This window comes from Mustela nigripes, chromosome 14 (genome assembly GCF_022355385.1).
Source record: "Mustela nigripes isolate SB6536 chromosome 14, MUSNIG.SB6536, whole genome shotgun sequence".
NCBI lineage: Eukaryota > Metazoa > Chordata > Mammalia > Carnivora > Mustelidae > Mustela > Mustela nigripes.
This window is the reverse complement of record NC_081570.1, coordinates 91,973,220-91,986,651: the sequence shown is the minus strand read 5'-3', so window position 1 is coordinate 91,986,651 and position 13,432 is coordinate 91,973,220. Positions and strand designations below refer to the sequence as shown.

The 13,432-nt window shown below is 37.7% G+C and overlaps 1 protein-coding gene across 4 annotated transcripts in view; it reads left to right on the top strand.

Annotated features, from left to right (window-relative positions):
- Window positions 1-13,432, top strand: part of VAV3 (vav guanine nucleotide exchange factor 3) — a 356,330-nt gene that overhangs the window by 174,772 nt on the left and 168,126 nt on the right. For all 4 annotated transcript variants that reach the window (XM_059375596.1, XM_059375594.1, XM_059375595.1 and 1 more), the window contains 4 exons: window positions 1,192-1,295; window positions 2,763-2,862; window positions 7,758-7,853; window positions 12,445-12,513. In XM_059375596.1, coding sequence (XP_059231579.1) covers window positions 1,192-1,295; window positions 2,763-2,862; window positions 7,758-7,853; window positions 12,445-12,513 — 369 coding nt within the window. The remainder of the gene's footprint in view (window positions 1-1,191; window positions 1,296-2,762; window positions 2,863-7,757; window positions 7,854-12,444; window positions 12,514-13,432) is intronic.

Here is a 13,432-nt window from a genome sequence, read left to right as displayed (position 1 = left end):
ATAGCTCGTGGATGTACTATATAAGCTTTTGTGCACAAGCTTGCTTGTTGTACCTAAAAGTTCCCTCCTCTTTTGGTTCTGTTACGCTCAGTGTTGATGTGCATCTGTCAGTTAGCAACTATTGTCCTTGTCCCTGATTTTGGCCAGATGAAGAAACTCTCTTTGATTCATAGCATAGCAGGAAGAAAGATGTCACGACCACAGGTGAATATTTAGCATAAAGCAAACCACACATTCTAGGAAGATGAGGATCTTGAACCACCTTACCACTGTCACTGGAACACAGGGCACATTTACAGTCCTTAATCTTATGGCTTCAGCCTGCTCTCCAGCAAATGGACGGGGCCAACATATTCCTGTTTCCTTCCCACCCTGCTAAGGAAAAAGCTTGTGGTGAAGTCAGTGTATGCCCCAAGCTACAGGGGAGGGATAATGGGAGAAATGGCACCTTGATTAGAACTTCATTCCCTGGCTGTGATGTGTATTTCCTGCCTGACTGAAAATTACTTGCTTATCAAGAAAAAAATGAAATCCTGACTTCTGAGTTGCTCTAGCAAACTGCCTCGTACAATTCATCTGCTCTTTATTTATGCCATTAGTTGTCTGGTTTCAAGTAATTTAGTGTGATTATTGTTAGCTTAGCACCGGGACACCACTAATTGACCAAAGTACAGATCTACATTTTTATGTCCTAAGGATGTGAATCATTACTTTATTCCGTCGATAAAACATTAAGCACTTGGATAGTTTTATTTAAAAAATTAAAGTGATTATAATGAAAATGAGTGTACATATTTTTATACAAGGAATACATTATCCTTCAATAAGTCGTGAGATAATTTTTTCCCCCACAGGACACGGACGATTCAAGTCTGATCTGAAGCTACTGTTTTCTCTGTACTTGGCCCGTGTCTCGGCCTTGTCTTCCTCGTCTTCCCTCCCCTTCTCCCCTCTCCTCTCTCCTCTCCCCCTTCTCCCCTTTCTCTCCTCCCTTTCCCTCTTTCACTTCCTCCTCTCTTTATCTGGTGGCATGTTTCTCTACTGAGGGCATTCGGCAGATCCTTGAATAACAAGGCTAGCATCGATGCGGATTTTCAGTTTGGGCGATGTATTTATTTATTTATTTATTTATTTATGGTCCTGATTTATAATTTCCTTTGACGTGCTTTTTGGTTTTTTTCCTTTCCTAAGGAACTTGTGAAAGTTCATCGGAACCTAATGCAAGAGATTCATGATTCCATTGTAAATAAAAATGACCAGAACTTGTATCAAGTTTTTATTAACTACAAGGAAAGGTAACTTTTAACTTTTAAATGTTGTGGCTATCAGTTTGTGATTATAGTGGGGGTTAGTATTAAAATTGCTCATAAATACCTATTACCACTGTCCATTCAGATAATGCTTGGGTATGGGGTTATGGACATTGGGGAGTATGTGCTATGGTGAGTGCTGTGAAGTGTGTAAACCTGGTGATTCACAGACCTGTACCCCTGGGGGTAAAAATACATTATATGTTTATAAAAAAAATAAAAAATAATTTTAAAAAAAGATAATGCCTGGGTAATAATTAGAACATGGGACAGTTAATCTCAGCGAAGTACTTTGAGTTCTATATATGTATCAAGAAAAAGGAAAAAAACAAAAACAAGGATCCATAGGTTTGTACTCTAAGTCAGAAGGTTCAGGTTCTTTATCAGACCCTTTACCCCTGAGTTCTGTAGTTTTCAGGAAGTCACTTTAATTCTCTGAGCCTCCTTTTTTCCATCTGTAAATGTTTAGGGGTAGATTAGCTGGTGCCTGTGATTGTTCCCACTCTGATATTTTATAATTCTCTCTTTAAGGCACTTACCCTTTCTAAGTTTGGGGAAAAAAAAAAGTCTTCTGAACAACTCATGTGAGTTGAAGTACCAAGAAATTTCACTTAAAATGTCATTCTCTCTTTTTAAATCAAGCACTTGTAGTTCCTAGTGCTAAGAAGTGGCTAATGAATTGCTTTGCATCAACAACAGTTGGATAAACATGAGCTCATTAGTGGTTTTTTTTGTCCCCAATGGAGAATTAAAAGAAACAATAAATTACCCAAGCTTTTTGTAAAATATCTATATTACTCCACAGTTCCCCATCCTCACGAGGCCTCACACTCCATGCGGTACAAATTCTCTTCCATCCCTCACCATTTAGGCCTCTCGTTCGTTCCCAATTTTCAGATGGTGTGTTTTCCTTAATTAAAAAGCAGGAAAGAGCAGGAGGTTTATTAATGAGGGGAGACATGAGTAGTGATTAAATAAAATTGGAGTATAAAGTAAAACTATTTCTGAGTGTGCATAAACAGTAAAAAGTTGATCTTTAATGGGAACATAAACCAAAATTTTTAATTTTGTTCTTGTAACATTCATGTGTACTCCCAAGTTCAGAGTCATTAAACCAGTGTGTAAAAATCTACCTAATAAAATATGTATGTGGAATTAATCATATTCAAATTTAGAAATAAATAATACCCTTTTAATAGTAAAATATGAGTGACCCTTATTGTGTGACTGTACGTGTGGTATGTATTTAAGAGAAATGAGAAAGCCGAGGTTTGGAGAGATGACAGGTAGTTTGCCCTGGATCACATAGGTAGTTAGAAACACAGGACAGGCGAGATTTGCTCTGTTTTTCTCCAGCTGTGGCTGTAAATACGTGAGAATTTTGTCTCTTCCCCTTCTGCTTTATTCTGGCTTTTTTTCTCCTGCAAAATCTCTCTTCTTTTTCCCTTTCAGGTTGGTTATCTATGGGCAGTACTGCAGTGGAGTGGAGTTGGCCATCTCGAGTTTAGACAATATTTCTAAGACAAAAGAAGATGTAAAACTGAAATTAGAGGTACCTGTTTATTTTTTGTTGATGAAATAAAGCAAGAGAAACCTCAAAGCAAGGGGAGGGAGATGGCAGATGGGCACAATGGGTGAAGGGGAAAGGGAGGTACAGCCCTCTAGTTATGGAATAAATAAGTCCCGGAAATACAAGGCACAGCGTAAGGAATGCAGTCAGTGATACTGTAACAGTGATGTAAGGAGAGAGATGGCAGCTGTGCTTGTAGTGAACACAGCATTGTGTAGAAACTTGTCAAATCACCAAGTTGTACACCTGAAATGAAGGAAACATTGTCAACCATACCCCGAAAAAGAAAAAGAACAAAAACAGATGTATTCCTTTTGAGATCTGTGCAATAATAAATCTCCCCATGTATTCTAAATATAATTTCATCACAAGTTTATAAAATATTTTCATAGCTAGCTCTATAAAATAATGTGATAGTAATAATAGAACAGTAGTAAAATCTACAACTTACGGCTCTGTTTTACATACATTATCTCGTTAGATCCTTATGACTCTGTGAGATACGTGCAATTAATTTTCTTCCCTTATGGATGAGAATGCTGAAGTTCAGAGAGATTATGAGTCATTTGCCTATGGTCACCTAGGTAGGAGATACAAGAAAAGTAAGATATATGAGAGATAATGTACATGTAGATTAAAAATGGTTATTAGAAATATAAGACATTTAGGATCAGGTGTGTTAAAAAGGGCATGCATATTGCCTATAAGAGAGAAAATGAGACAGACATAAGTAAGATTAAGTTGTTGTGTGACAACAAGTAATTGAGCTCCATGAGTAAGACTGATCACTTCAGTATGGGTAGAATGTGGGAAATTTCTCTGGAGAGGTTATTGGAGTTAGGTCACTAAAGAATGGGGTGAGTCTTGACAGGTGAGGTTCTAAGGAGAGCATTCTGACCAGATGGGTTGGGAAATTTTGAGAAATGGAGAGTAGGTCAGAATAAACAGAGCACATGGTAGCAATAGAAAAGAAATCTGGAGATTGTGTTAAGTTTTTGTGTTTTTCTTGTATATCATTTTTTTTTCCCCACAGGAAGAGTTTGTACTTTCAAAGAACTTTTGCAAAAGATTATTTATATGTTATATGAATTGTCATCCCAATTACATTTTCCATATGTTTGGATTTTCTTTTTTATTTTATTTTATTTTATTTATTTATTTGACAGAGAGAGAGAGGGATCACAAGTAGGCAGAGAGGCAGGCAGAGAGATAGGGGGGAAAGCAGGCTCCCTGCTGAGCAGAGAACCTGATGTGGGGCTCAATCCCAGGATCATGACCTGAGCTAAAGGCAGAGGCTTAACCCAGTGAGCCACCCAGGCACCCCTGTTTGGATTTTCTTAAATGTTGGGTAGAGATACATCATCAACTCTTAAATGGCTGTGTTTGGCTTAGTTGACTCTCTAGTGTCCCCTTTGCTGTCTTGTTCTATTTAGCAATGAGGTCAGGTGATGAAAGGGAAAAAAGAGGCACATGATTTTCAAAATAGAACTTTGATTGTTTTAGCATATTTGGTATGGTTTCATAACTCCCACAATGGGGAACTTGTTTAGAAAGTTTACAAGTCAACAGGCTCTCGAGTAACCATACTAACTCTCTATCAAGGATCTTTTCCCCTGACTTCTTATAATCCTTTGATGATGCAGATGTGTGCTGGTGATTTGAATCACTGCTGAATAATAACCCGACACCCTCTTAGTGTAAAGGTTTCCCTCTGCTCTTGGGAGAACAGAGCCTCAGAAGCATAGAGCTATAAGCCAACTTGACTCAAATTAAAATATGATGCTAAGATAAAACTTCACAACTTACACAACTAGTTCTTAACTAGTTGAGCAGTTTTTTTTATTTTTAATTTTTTAATTAATTTTTTTTTTTAAATTTGAGAGAGAAATTGAGCAAAGCAGGGAGGGGAGGGAGAAACAGGCTCCCAGGTGAGCAAGGAGCCTGATGATGTGGGGCTCCATCCCAGGACCCTGGGACCATGACCTGAGCCGAAGGCAGATGATTAACAGACTGAGCCATCCAGGTGCCCCATAGAACAGTTTTGTTTTGTTTTGCTTTTGTTTTAAACAAAGGTATAAAACTCTGGCTCAGGATGGGAGTCTACAAGTTGTCATTCAAACCTCCATTATACTCAGCATTGTTTGGATGTTCCTCTCCCTTCCTTCAGAGTCACTGTCAAAGCCCTGCCTATGACCTGCTCTGGCAACATAGTTTGTACGATATAGGTCACTCTCTGTCTGAGGGAAAGAGAGAATCTCCAGCTGAGATTGGAAGGTTTAGGGTAAGGGGCTGCTAGGTCTCCTCTTTTGCCTGAAAAGTCAAGACTTCTGACCAGGGTCGTGATTTGCAAGTATTTATCAGACACTCCCTGTGACACCTCAGTAGATACTCTTTGCTGGGACTGTCCTGACATGACAAAGGGAAAGCTACCCTATTCTCCATGTGTCTCTGCCTCCTGCATGTCTTCAGTATTTTTTGTGGTTTTTTGAGCAAGTGTGTGGATGAGTGGGGGAAGAGGTGGAGGGAATGGGAATGAGAGAATCTTAAGTGGGCTCAAGAACCCTGAGATCATGACCTGAGCTGAAATCAAGAGTTGGGCACTTAATGGACTGAGCCACCCAGGCAACCCAGGTCTTCAGTTTTGTGGGGTTTTTTGCTCTTGGTGATTTTTGTCTTCTTTTCTACTTTGGAACCAAGATAACCTACGGCGAAGGGTAACAGAGTCTCTTTGTCTTGTCCTATAAGCTAGCGCATCTCTATTCCTTTATTGTCTTCTCAGTTGGAATTGAAGTTCAGCTAATAAGCATGTGACTTCTACCGTTTATATACTTTCAGTACTAATAAACATTTCACTCCTCAGACTCAGACCCCAGTTGTAGGAAATGCCAGCAGTGTTTGTTGTTGTTTTTTACTTCCTGAGCCTGTGACGTAGAACTTCAAGGAACTAATTCTTTCTGCAACAGTTTTAAATTGACTTCTATAAAATAACAAAGTGAATTTTTAAGTACAACATTTCTTTCCCTAACACTATGTTAAGAACACACACACACACACACGTATATATTAAGATACAACCTCAATTCCAAGGAACTTAAAATACAACTAGGGAGATGAGACTCATTCATTATAATAATCTTAACAGTTTAACCTCCTATTTGAGACCCATGATCCAGAACTCTCCACAATCTGTAAAAGCAAGAAATCAGTGGACTTAGGTATTCTTCTCAGTGAACTGCAGCAATTGACAAGACATAAGCTAACATGTCCAGATGTGTCCCCAGTTCTTGGTTAAGACCTATAGTCAAATACTAATTAAGTTACTATGGTCATTAGAGCTAATGATGTTTACTTTATAGCTCCTGACAATATATCCTTCCATGTGCCAGAAAAGCTAAATGTGGACAAAGTAGAAGCAAACTCATGAATAAAGCAGCATTTTCTTGAATGCAATTCTTTCTATGAACTAGAAAATTCCTTGGTCTGGGATGTGCAGTTGTCTGAGGATTTTGGACTTAGTTTCTCTCTAATAATAATAATTTTATGGAAATTTGTTGTTTTTTAAAAACTAGGTCACAGGGGCACCTGGGTGGCTGAGTCATTAAGTGTCTGCCTTCAACTCAGGTCAGGATCCCAGGGTCCTGGGGTTTGAGCCCCACATCACGTAGTGCTCCCTGCTCAACAGGGAGCCCATTTCCTACCTCTTCCATTCCCTGTGCCTATGATCACTTTCTCGCTGTGTCTCTGTCAAATAAATTAAAAAATATTTAAAATAAAGTAAAAATTACATCACAAGGGCACCTGAGTGGCTCAGTGGGTTAAAGCCTCTGCCTTTGGCTCAGGTCATGATCTCAGGGTCCTGGGATCGAGCCCTGCATCGGGCTCTCTGCTCGGCAGGGAGCCTGCTTCCTCCCCTCTCTCTGCCTGCCTCTCTGCCTACTTGTGATCTGTCTCTTTAAAAAAAATTACATCACAAATATGTGAGAAACAGTAAAATCAGAAAAGCGAGTTGTTCAAGGTTACATAGCCAAACCTTGTGATCTGAATTCATGCTTTGATATTTCAGAGTACTTTCCTCAAATTCGTAGTTAATGGCAAAAGAATGGACACAAGACAACACTATTTTTATATAAACTTTTAAGAAAGGAGATTTTTTAAAAAATTAGGCTTTTGAAACTTTGAATCCCATTAAGTTTTATACTTTAGCAAATATTTAGAGTCAGTCTTTCCATTTCATTCAGTTTCACAGATTTCATTAAGCAACAACTAGATTCTTAAAGCTGTAAAAGATACATTGGGGAAGACACTGTGTACAGCAACAGTTAAAATGCTCACAAGGCACACAGGGAGAACACAATTTTGATCGGGATTATCACAAAAGGCCTAGATGTATAGTTCTTGAAGAGGATGAAGAAATTTTGTTGGAAACTGGACCAAACACATGGTGGTTGGGGAGAACAGAATGAACAAAAGGGAGGGGCATGCAGAAGAAGGCACATGACCAGTTGGATGAGTAGGGACTTGTTCCTGATGCCCGGCCCACAGGCCGGCTAGGGGGAATTAGTAGAAGGTGGAGCTGTAAGGGTGAGTAGAAGAAGACCCCAGAGGGCCATTAGAGAAAATAATTTTCATGCAAAATATCATTCTGCTTGATGAATCATTTTAGAGTTGAAATGCTACAAGGTTTATTTGTCTTTTTGGATTTTAATTATATACTTACTACTTTTCAGAAAGGATTATTGAGGAGGAAAATAACAAGATATTTATTATATAATAAGAGTTTTGTTTATGGCCTCTGCGTCTTTTAATGCTTGCTTTATTACTTCCTTTGATAAAAATAACAAAGTCTTTAAAGAAGTTTTAAAAAAACTTTTCATTAGGAATGTTCCAAAAGAGCAAATAATGGAAAATTCACTCTTCGAGATTTGCTTGTGGTTCCTATGCAACGTGTTTTAAAGTATCACCTTCTCCTCCAGGTATGTAACTTAAAACTGTCAGTTTAGTTATTTGTTCATTTATTCATTTAACAGAGTATTCATGAAGCATCAATTATGCTCCGTATACTCTACGTTTGGGATGTATTCCCTTGCGATTTTTCAATGGTTAGTATAGCTTAGTGGGAAATAACAGAACAGCTGGAAAATTTTTCTTTTAGCAAAGATGATTCTATATCTTCCACAAAGTAACTTTTTGTGTCCTTCCAATAGAACTGGCTCCAAAAAAAACAAATGAACAACAACAACAACAAAAAAAAACCAAGGCAAAACAAAAAGATCCCTTTAACCAGGTCTTCTTTGGTTAGCAGGAATCATTTATTAGACTCGCAGTGCTGCAATACCCCTGATTTTTGGCAGGTTAAGTGTTTAGGACTTTTTGCCTTATAACCATAAACTAAAAAAGAATTCTGTCACATTCCATGTTGCTTTCTGCTATAATAAATTATAATAAGACTACATTTATTTTGAAGTGATTCTTGTTATAACCACAAAGCTTATGGTTTTCACAGTTAGTCCTCTAATGAGGGTGGAGAGTCTTATAAATTTAATTTGATAGCTGTACCAAGAGGCTCATTAGTTCTGCTCCAAGGAAATGTCTTACAGTATTAGTCTGTCAACTCTGCTGATGCGTGTGAAATGTCATTTTAAAAAGATCTACTACCTGTATGTGAAATATAATTTTGAGTCTGCTGCGCTTTATACATCTCGTATATTAAATTCCTTGAACTATAGTTGCGAAATTATTAGTCATCTCTATTTTTGTTCTACTGAGAAATCAGAAAAATTCAAACCCTGATTATTTCTTAAAAATGCATTAAAACATTTATGAGACCTAAACTCAAAGCAACTTAATCAAATTGGATTTTATGAAAAAATAATGAGGACTTAAGCAATCAGTCTCTGAGACATCATGAAACTAAAAACATGTCCAAAATAAAATAGTAATTTATTTTGTAACTTTGGAATAGTCAAATATCAATTGAAGATTTTAAAAGGTGCAGTTTTCAAGAAACATATGTTTTGGTCATTTATAAAGTTCTAGAGAGACTTTTATAAGTTTAAAATATGACTCTACTTTTTTGCAATTAGCAGGCTTTTTTCCTTAATCCCTCTTGGATTGTTTTATATTTTAAATTTCAAAAGAATGTTTAGTTTTGTGTATGGTGTAAAAGAATGGTCGAGTTTCATTCTTCTGTATATATCTGTCCAATTTTCCCAGCACCATTTATTGAAGAGACTGTCTTTTTCCCATTGGATATTTTTTCCTGCTTTGTAGATTATTTGACCACAGAGTCAAGGGTCCATATCTTGGCTCTCTATTCTGTTCCATTGCTCTATGTGTCTGTTTTTGTGCCAGTACCATGCTGTCTTAGTGATCACAGCTTTGTAATAGACTTTGAAATCAGGCAACGTGATGCCCCCCGGCTTTGTTTTTCTTTTTCAACATTTCCTCGGCTTTTTGGGTCTTTTCCAGTTCCATACAAATTTTAGGACCATTTCTTCCAGCACTTTGAAAAATACACAAAGTTGAACTCAAAATGGATGAAAGACCTCAATGTGAGACTGGAATCCATCAAAATCCTAGAAGGGAACATAGGCAGTAACCTCTTTGACCTGGCAGCTTCTTTCAAGACACATCTCCAAAGGCAAAGGAAACACAAGCAAAAATGAACTTTTAGGACTTCATCAAGATAAAAAGCTTCTGCACAGCAAAGGAAATAGTCAACAAAATGAAGAGGCAACCCACGGATTGGGAGAAGATATTTGCAAATGACACTACAGACAAAGGGCTGATATCCAACATCTATAAAGAACTCCTAAAATTCAACACACAAAAGACAAATAATCAAGTCAAAAAGTGGGTGGAAGACAAGAACAGACACTTCACCAAAGATGGCTAACAGACACCTGAAAAAATGTTTATCATCATTAGCCATCAGGGATATTCCTATCAAAACCACACTGAGATTTCACCTTACACAGTTAGAATGGCCAAAATTAACAAGGCAAGAAACAACAAATGTTGGAGAGGTTGTGGAGAAAGGGGAGCCCTTTTACACTGTTGGTGAGAATGCAAGTTGGTGCAGCCACTTTGGAAAATAGTGTGGAGGTTCCTCAAAAAGTTAAAAATAGAGGTATTAGCATTGTACACAATAGCCAAACTGGAAAGAGCTGAGATGCCCTTCAGTGGACGATGGATAAAGATGTGGTCCATATATACAACGGAATATAACTCAGCCATCAGAAAGGATGAATGCCCAACTTTTGCATCAACCTTGATGGGACTGGAGGAGATCATGCTGAGTAAAATAAGTCAAACAGAGAAAGTCAATTATCATATAGTTTCACATACTTGTGGAACATAAGGAATAGCATGGAGGACATTAGGAGAAGGAAGGGAAAAATGAATGGGGTGGAAATTAGAAGGGGAGACAAACCATGAAAAACTGTGAACTCCAAGAAACAACCTGAGGGTTTTAGAGGGGAGGGGAGGTGGGGGGATGGGTTGGCCCAGGGGTGGGTATTAAGGAGGGCACATAATTGCATGGAGCACTGGTGTTATATGTAAATAAGGAGTCTTGAAACACTGTATCAAAAACTCATGATGCACTGTATGGTGACTAACATAACATAATAAAAAGTAGTAATAAAATATTTAGTTTTATGATTTTTTAAAATAGGGAAATTTTTATTTGGGGTAACATATAGATTAAAAATCCTAGAAATGTTTTTCTATCTTGATAGTGTGGAGTGGAATTTGTCTAATGTTTAGACATTCGTTACATTAATGAGGTATGAATTTGAACATTTCCTACTTACTGCTGTACTTTAGTGGGGAAATAATTTTTGAAATACTTTATGGTTTGAAATCACAGATTTATAAAATTAGAGTATTTGAGAGTAGAGTATTTGAAACTTTGAGAATAAAATTGAAAATAGAAGTAAGAGAATATTATGTGGACAAGTTTTTATACTTAACAAATCTGATGGCTATAAATCCTCTTTATAACTAGAAACACTACTGATACTAAATTCAGCAAAAAAGTTTTGAGTGTCTTCCCTGTTCAACACATACTGTTAGGCATTCATGATATAAAACAGCTCTTGCCTTCCCAGACTGATAAAGCTCACTGTTTAGATAGGGAAAATGAAATGTAAGCTTCCGGGTGCCATACAATGTGATAGGTATACAAAAAGCACAGAGGGAGTACAAATAAAGGCCTAGTTAATTGTGCCTGGGGAGGCTGGGGATTTCTGGGGGCCTCTGTCATAGAAAGCTTCACTGAGAAGTGATTCTTAAATTGGTTGTGAAGGGAACAGTAGGAGTTCAATAGAGGCATCAGAGAGGAAGGGCTTTCTAAGGAGAGCAAACAGCATGCCTAATGGGATCAGACATGAGAACATATTTTGAGAAATGCAGTTAATTTAATGTGGCTAGAATATAGGTTGTTTGGATGGAATGGAAAGAAATTGAAAGAGGTTTGCAGAATTCAGACCATGAAGGGTCTAAGAGGTATGGTTGATGACCTGAAGCTTTTGTGGGCATCACAGATGTCTAAATAGGATAGGGACAGGATCCAGTTTGTACATTAGAAACCTAGCTCTGATGTCAATAGAATGAACAGATTGTAGTCCAGAGAGGCTACAAGTCAGAAGCAAATTTAGAATAACCCAGGTGAAAAAGAGTATGGACTTGAACCAATGTAGTGGCAGTGGGGATGGTTTCCAGGGGTAAGATCAAAGTCAGTATTGCTAGAAGATAGTATGGGAGAGGAGCACCTGGGACACTTCTTAGGTTTTGGCTTAGGTGATTCCATTGGTGGGGGTGTCCTCATTCAATAAAACATAAACAGGAACCAGAGCAGGGTTGTGGGTGAAAGTGCCTTAAGTTTGGAATTGTTGGGTTGGGTGGGCTCGTGAGATACCCAGGTAGAACTGTTTAGTTGGACAGAAGATTTCTGGGACTCGGGCGTGCGTTCTGGGTTTGAGCACATTTCTTTGAGAGGGATTGTCTTATTAGGTGAACATTGACGTTATAGAGATGATTATGATAGAATTTGTAGAGTATGTATGGTAAGAATAACAGAAGCCCAAGGTGAAAATCTAGGGAATGGCAAATTTCAAAGGTACAGATAAAGAAGAAAGTATGAGAGATGGGTGAATCGGCAGAAATTTAGGATGGACTAACCACCACCACCAATAATAGCAACAAACAAAAGATCCTAATGTTCCTGAAGCTAGGAGAGAGGAGTAGTCATCAGAATCAGTTGACAATGAGGAGATCTTTCATGACATTTGGGAAGGATGTCATTGTAATGACGGGGGATAGAATTCAGGTTCATCTTTGAATGGAAAGTGTTTATAACCATTGTCTTATATCCTTTTGGTGTCTAGCTAGTGTTCTTAAAGTTTGAGATTTTTTATGGAAATAGAACCTAGTTAAATTGCATCCCATTTATTATATTATGGTGCAAATAGTGATAAAAATGGCTTATTTCTTAAAATTTTTTCTTTCTTATATTTTGGTTTTAATTGATGAAAGTAATACTGAATTGTATCTTCCAAATAGGAATTGGTCAAGCATACCACCGATCCTACTGAGAAGGCAAATCTGAAATTGGCTCTTGATGCAATGAAGGTAAGGCAAATGTATCCTTAACTTCTTTATATTTTTTATTCCTGCTTAAAAACAATAGAATACAAACTGCTAATACATATGCATTATATGCTGATATATTTTAATATATAAATATTTGTATAGTTTTGTATTTGGTGGGGAGAGATAGGTACTTATTAAAGATTAATTAATTAGTTAATTAATTAATTTTAAAGGGAGAGAGTGTACATGAGTTGAGGGAGGGGCAGAGGTAGAGAATCTTCAAGCAGAGTCCTGAGCTGAGCACGGAGCCTGATGCAGCCTAATGAGGGGCTCGATCTCACCTGAGATCATGACTGGAACCAAAATTAAGAGTTGGACACTTAACTGACTGAGTCATCCAGGCACCCCAGAAAACTGGATATATATATATATTTTTTTAATTTTATTTATCTGAAGAGAGAGAAGAGAGACCACAAGCAGGGGAAGCAACAGAAGGAGAGGGAAAAGCAGGCTTCCTGCTGAGCAGAGAGCCCTACTCAGGGCTTGATTCCAGAACCCTGATATCATGACCTGAACCAAAGGCAGAGGCTTAACCCACTGAGCCACCCAGGTGCCCTGAGAACTGGATATTTTTAACTGGAATAGATAGCCTTGCGTGGATTTAATTGTTAGACAAAGATACATAAAACCAAGAGGTATATTAAAATAACTTGTTTTTTATGAAAGTATGACAACTTTTATAACCACCAGGAATGATTTAATATAATGGTTTTATTTCACATTCTTTTTGTGGTTACTAATAAAATCCTGTTGGCTTGTGCAAGCAGCAGGTCAGCTGGTGACTTCAGAACACTGGCGTGACTTACTTTCCTCAAGTGAGGCTCTCTGCCAGGTTGACCTTCATGGATGTTGTACATCAGCACAGGTGGATTTCAGTTGGGGTCTCTATTTCTAGAGA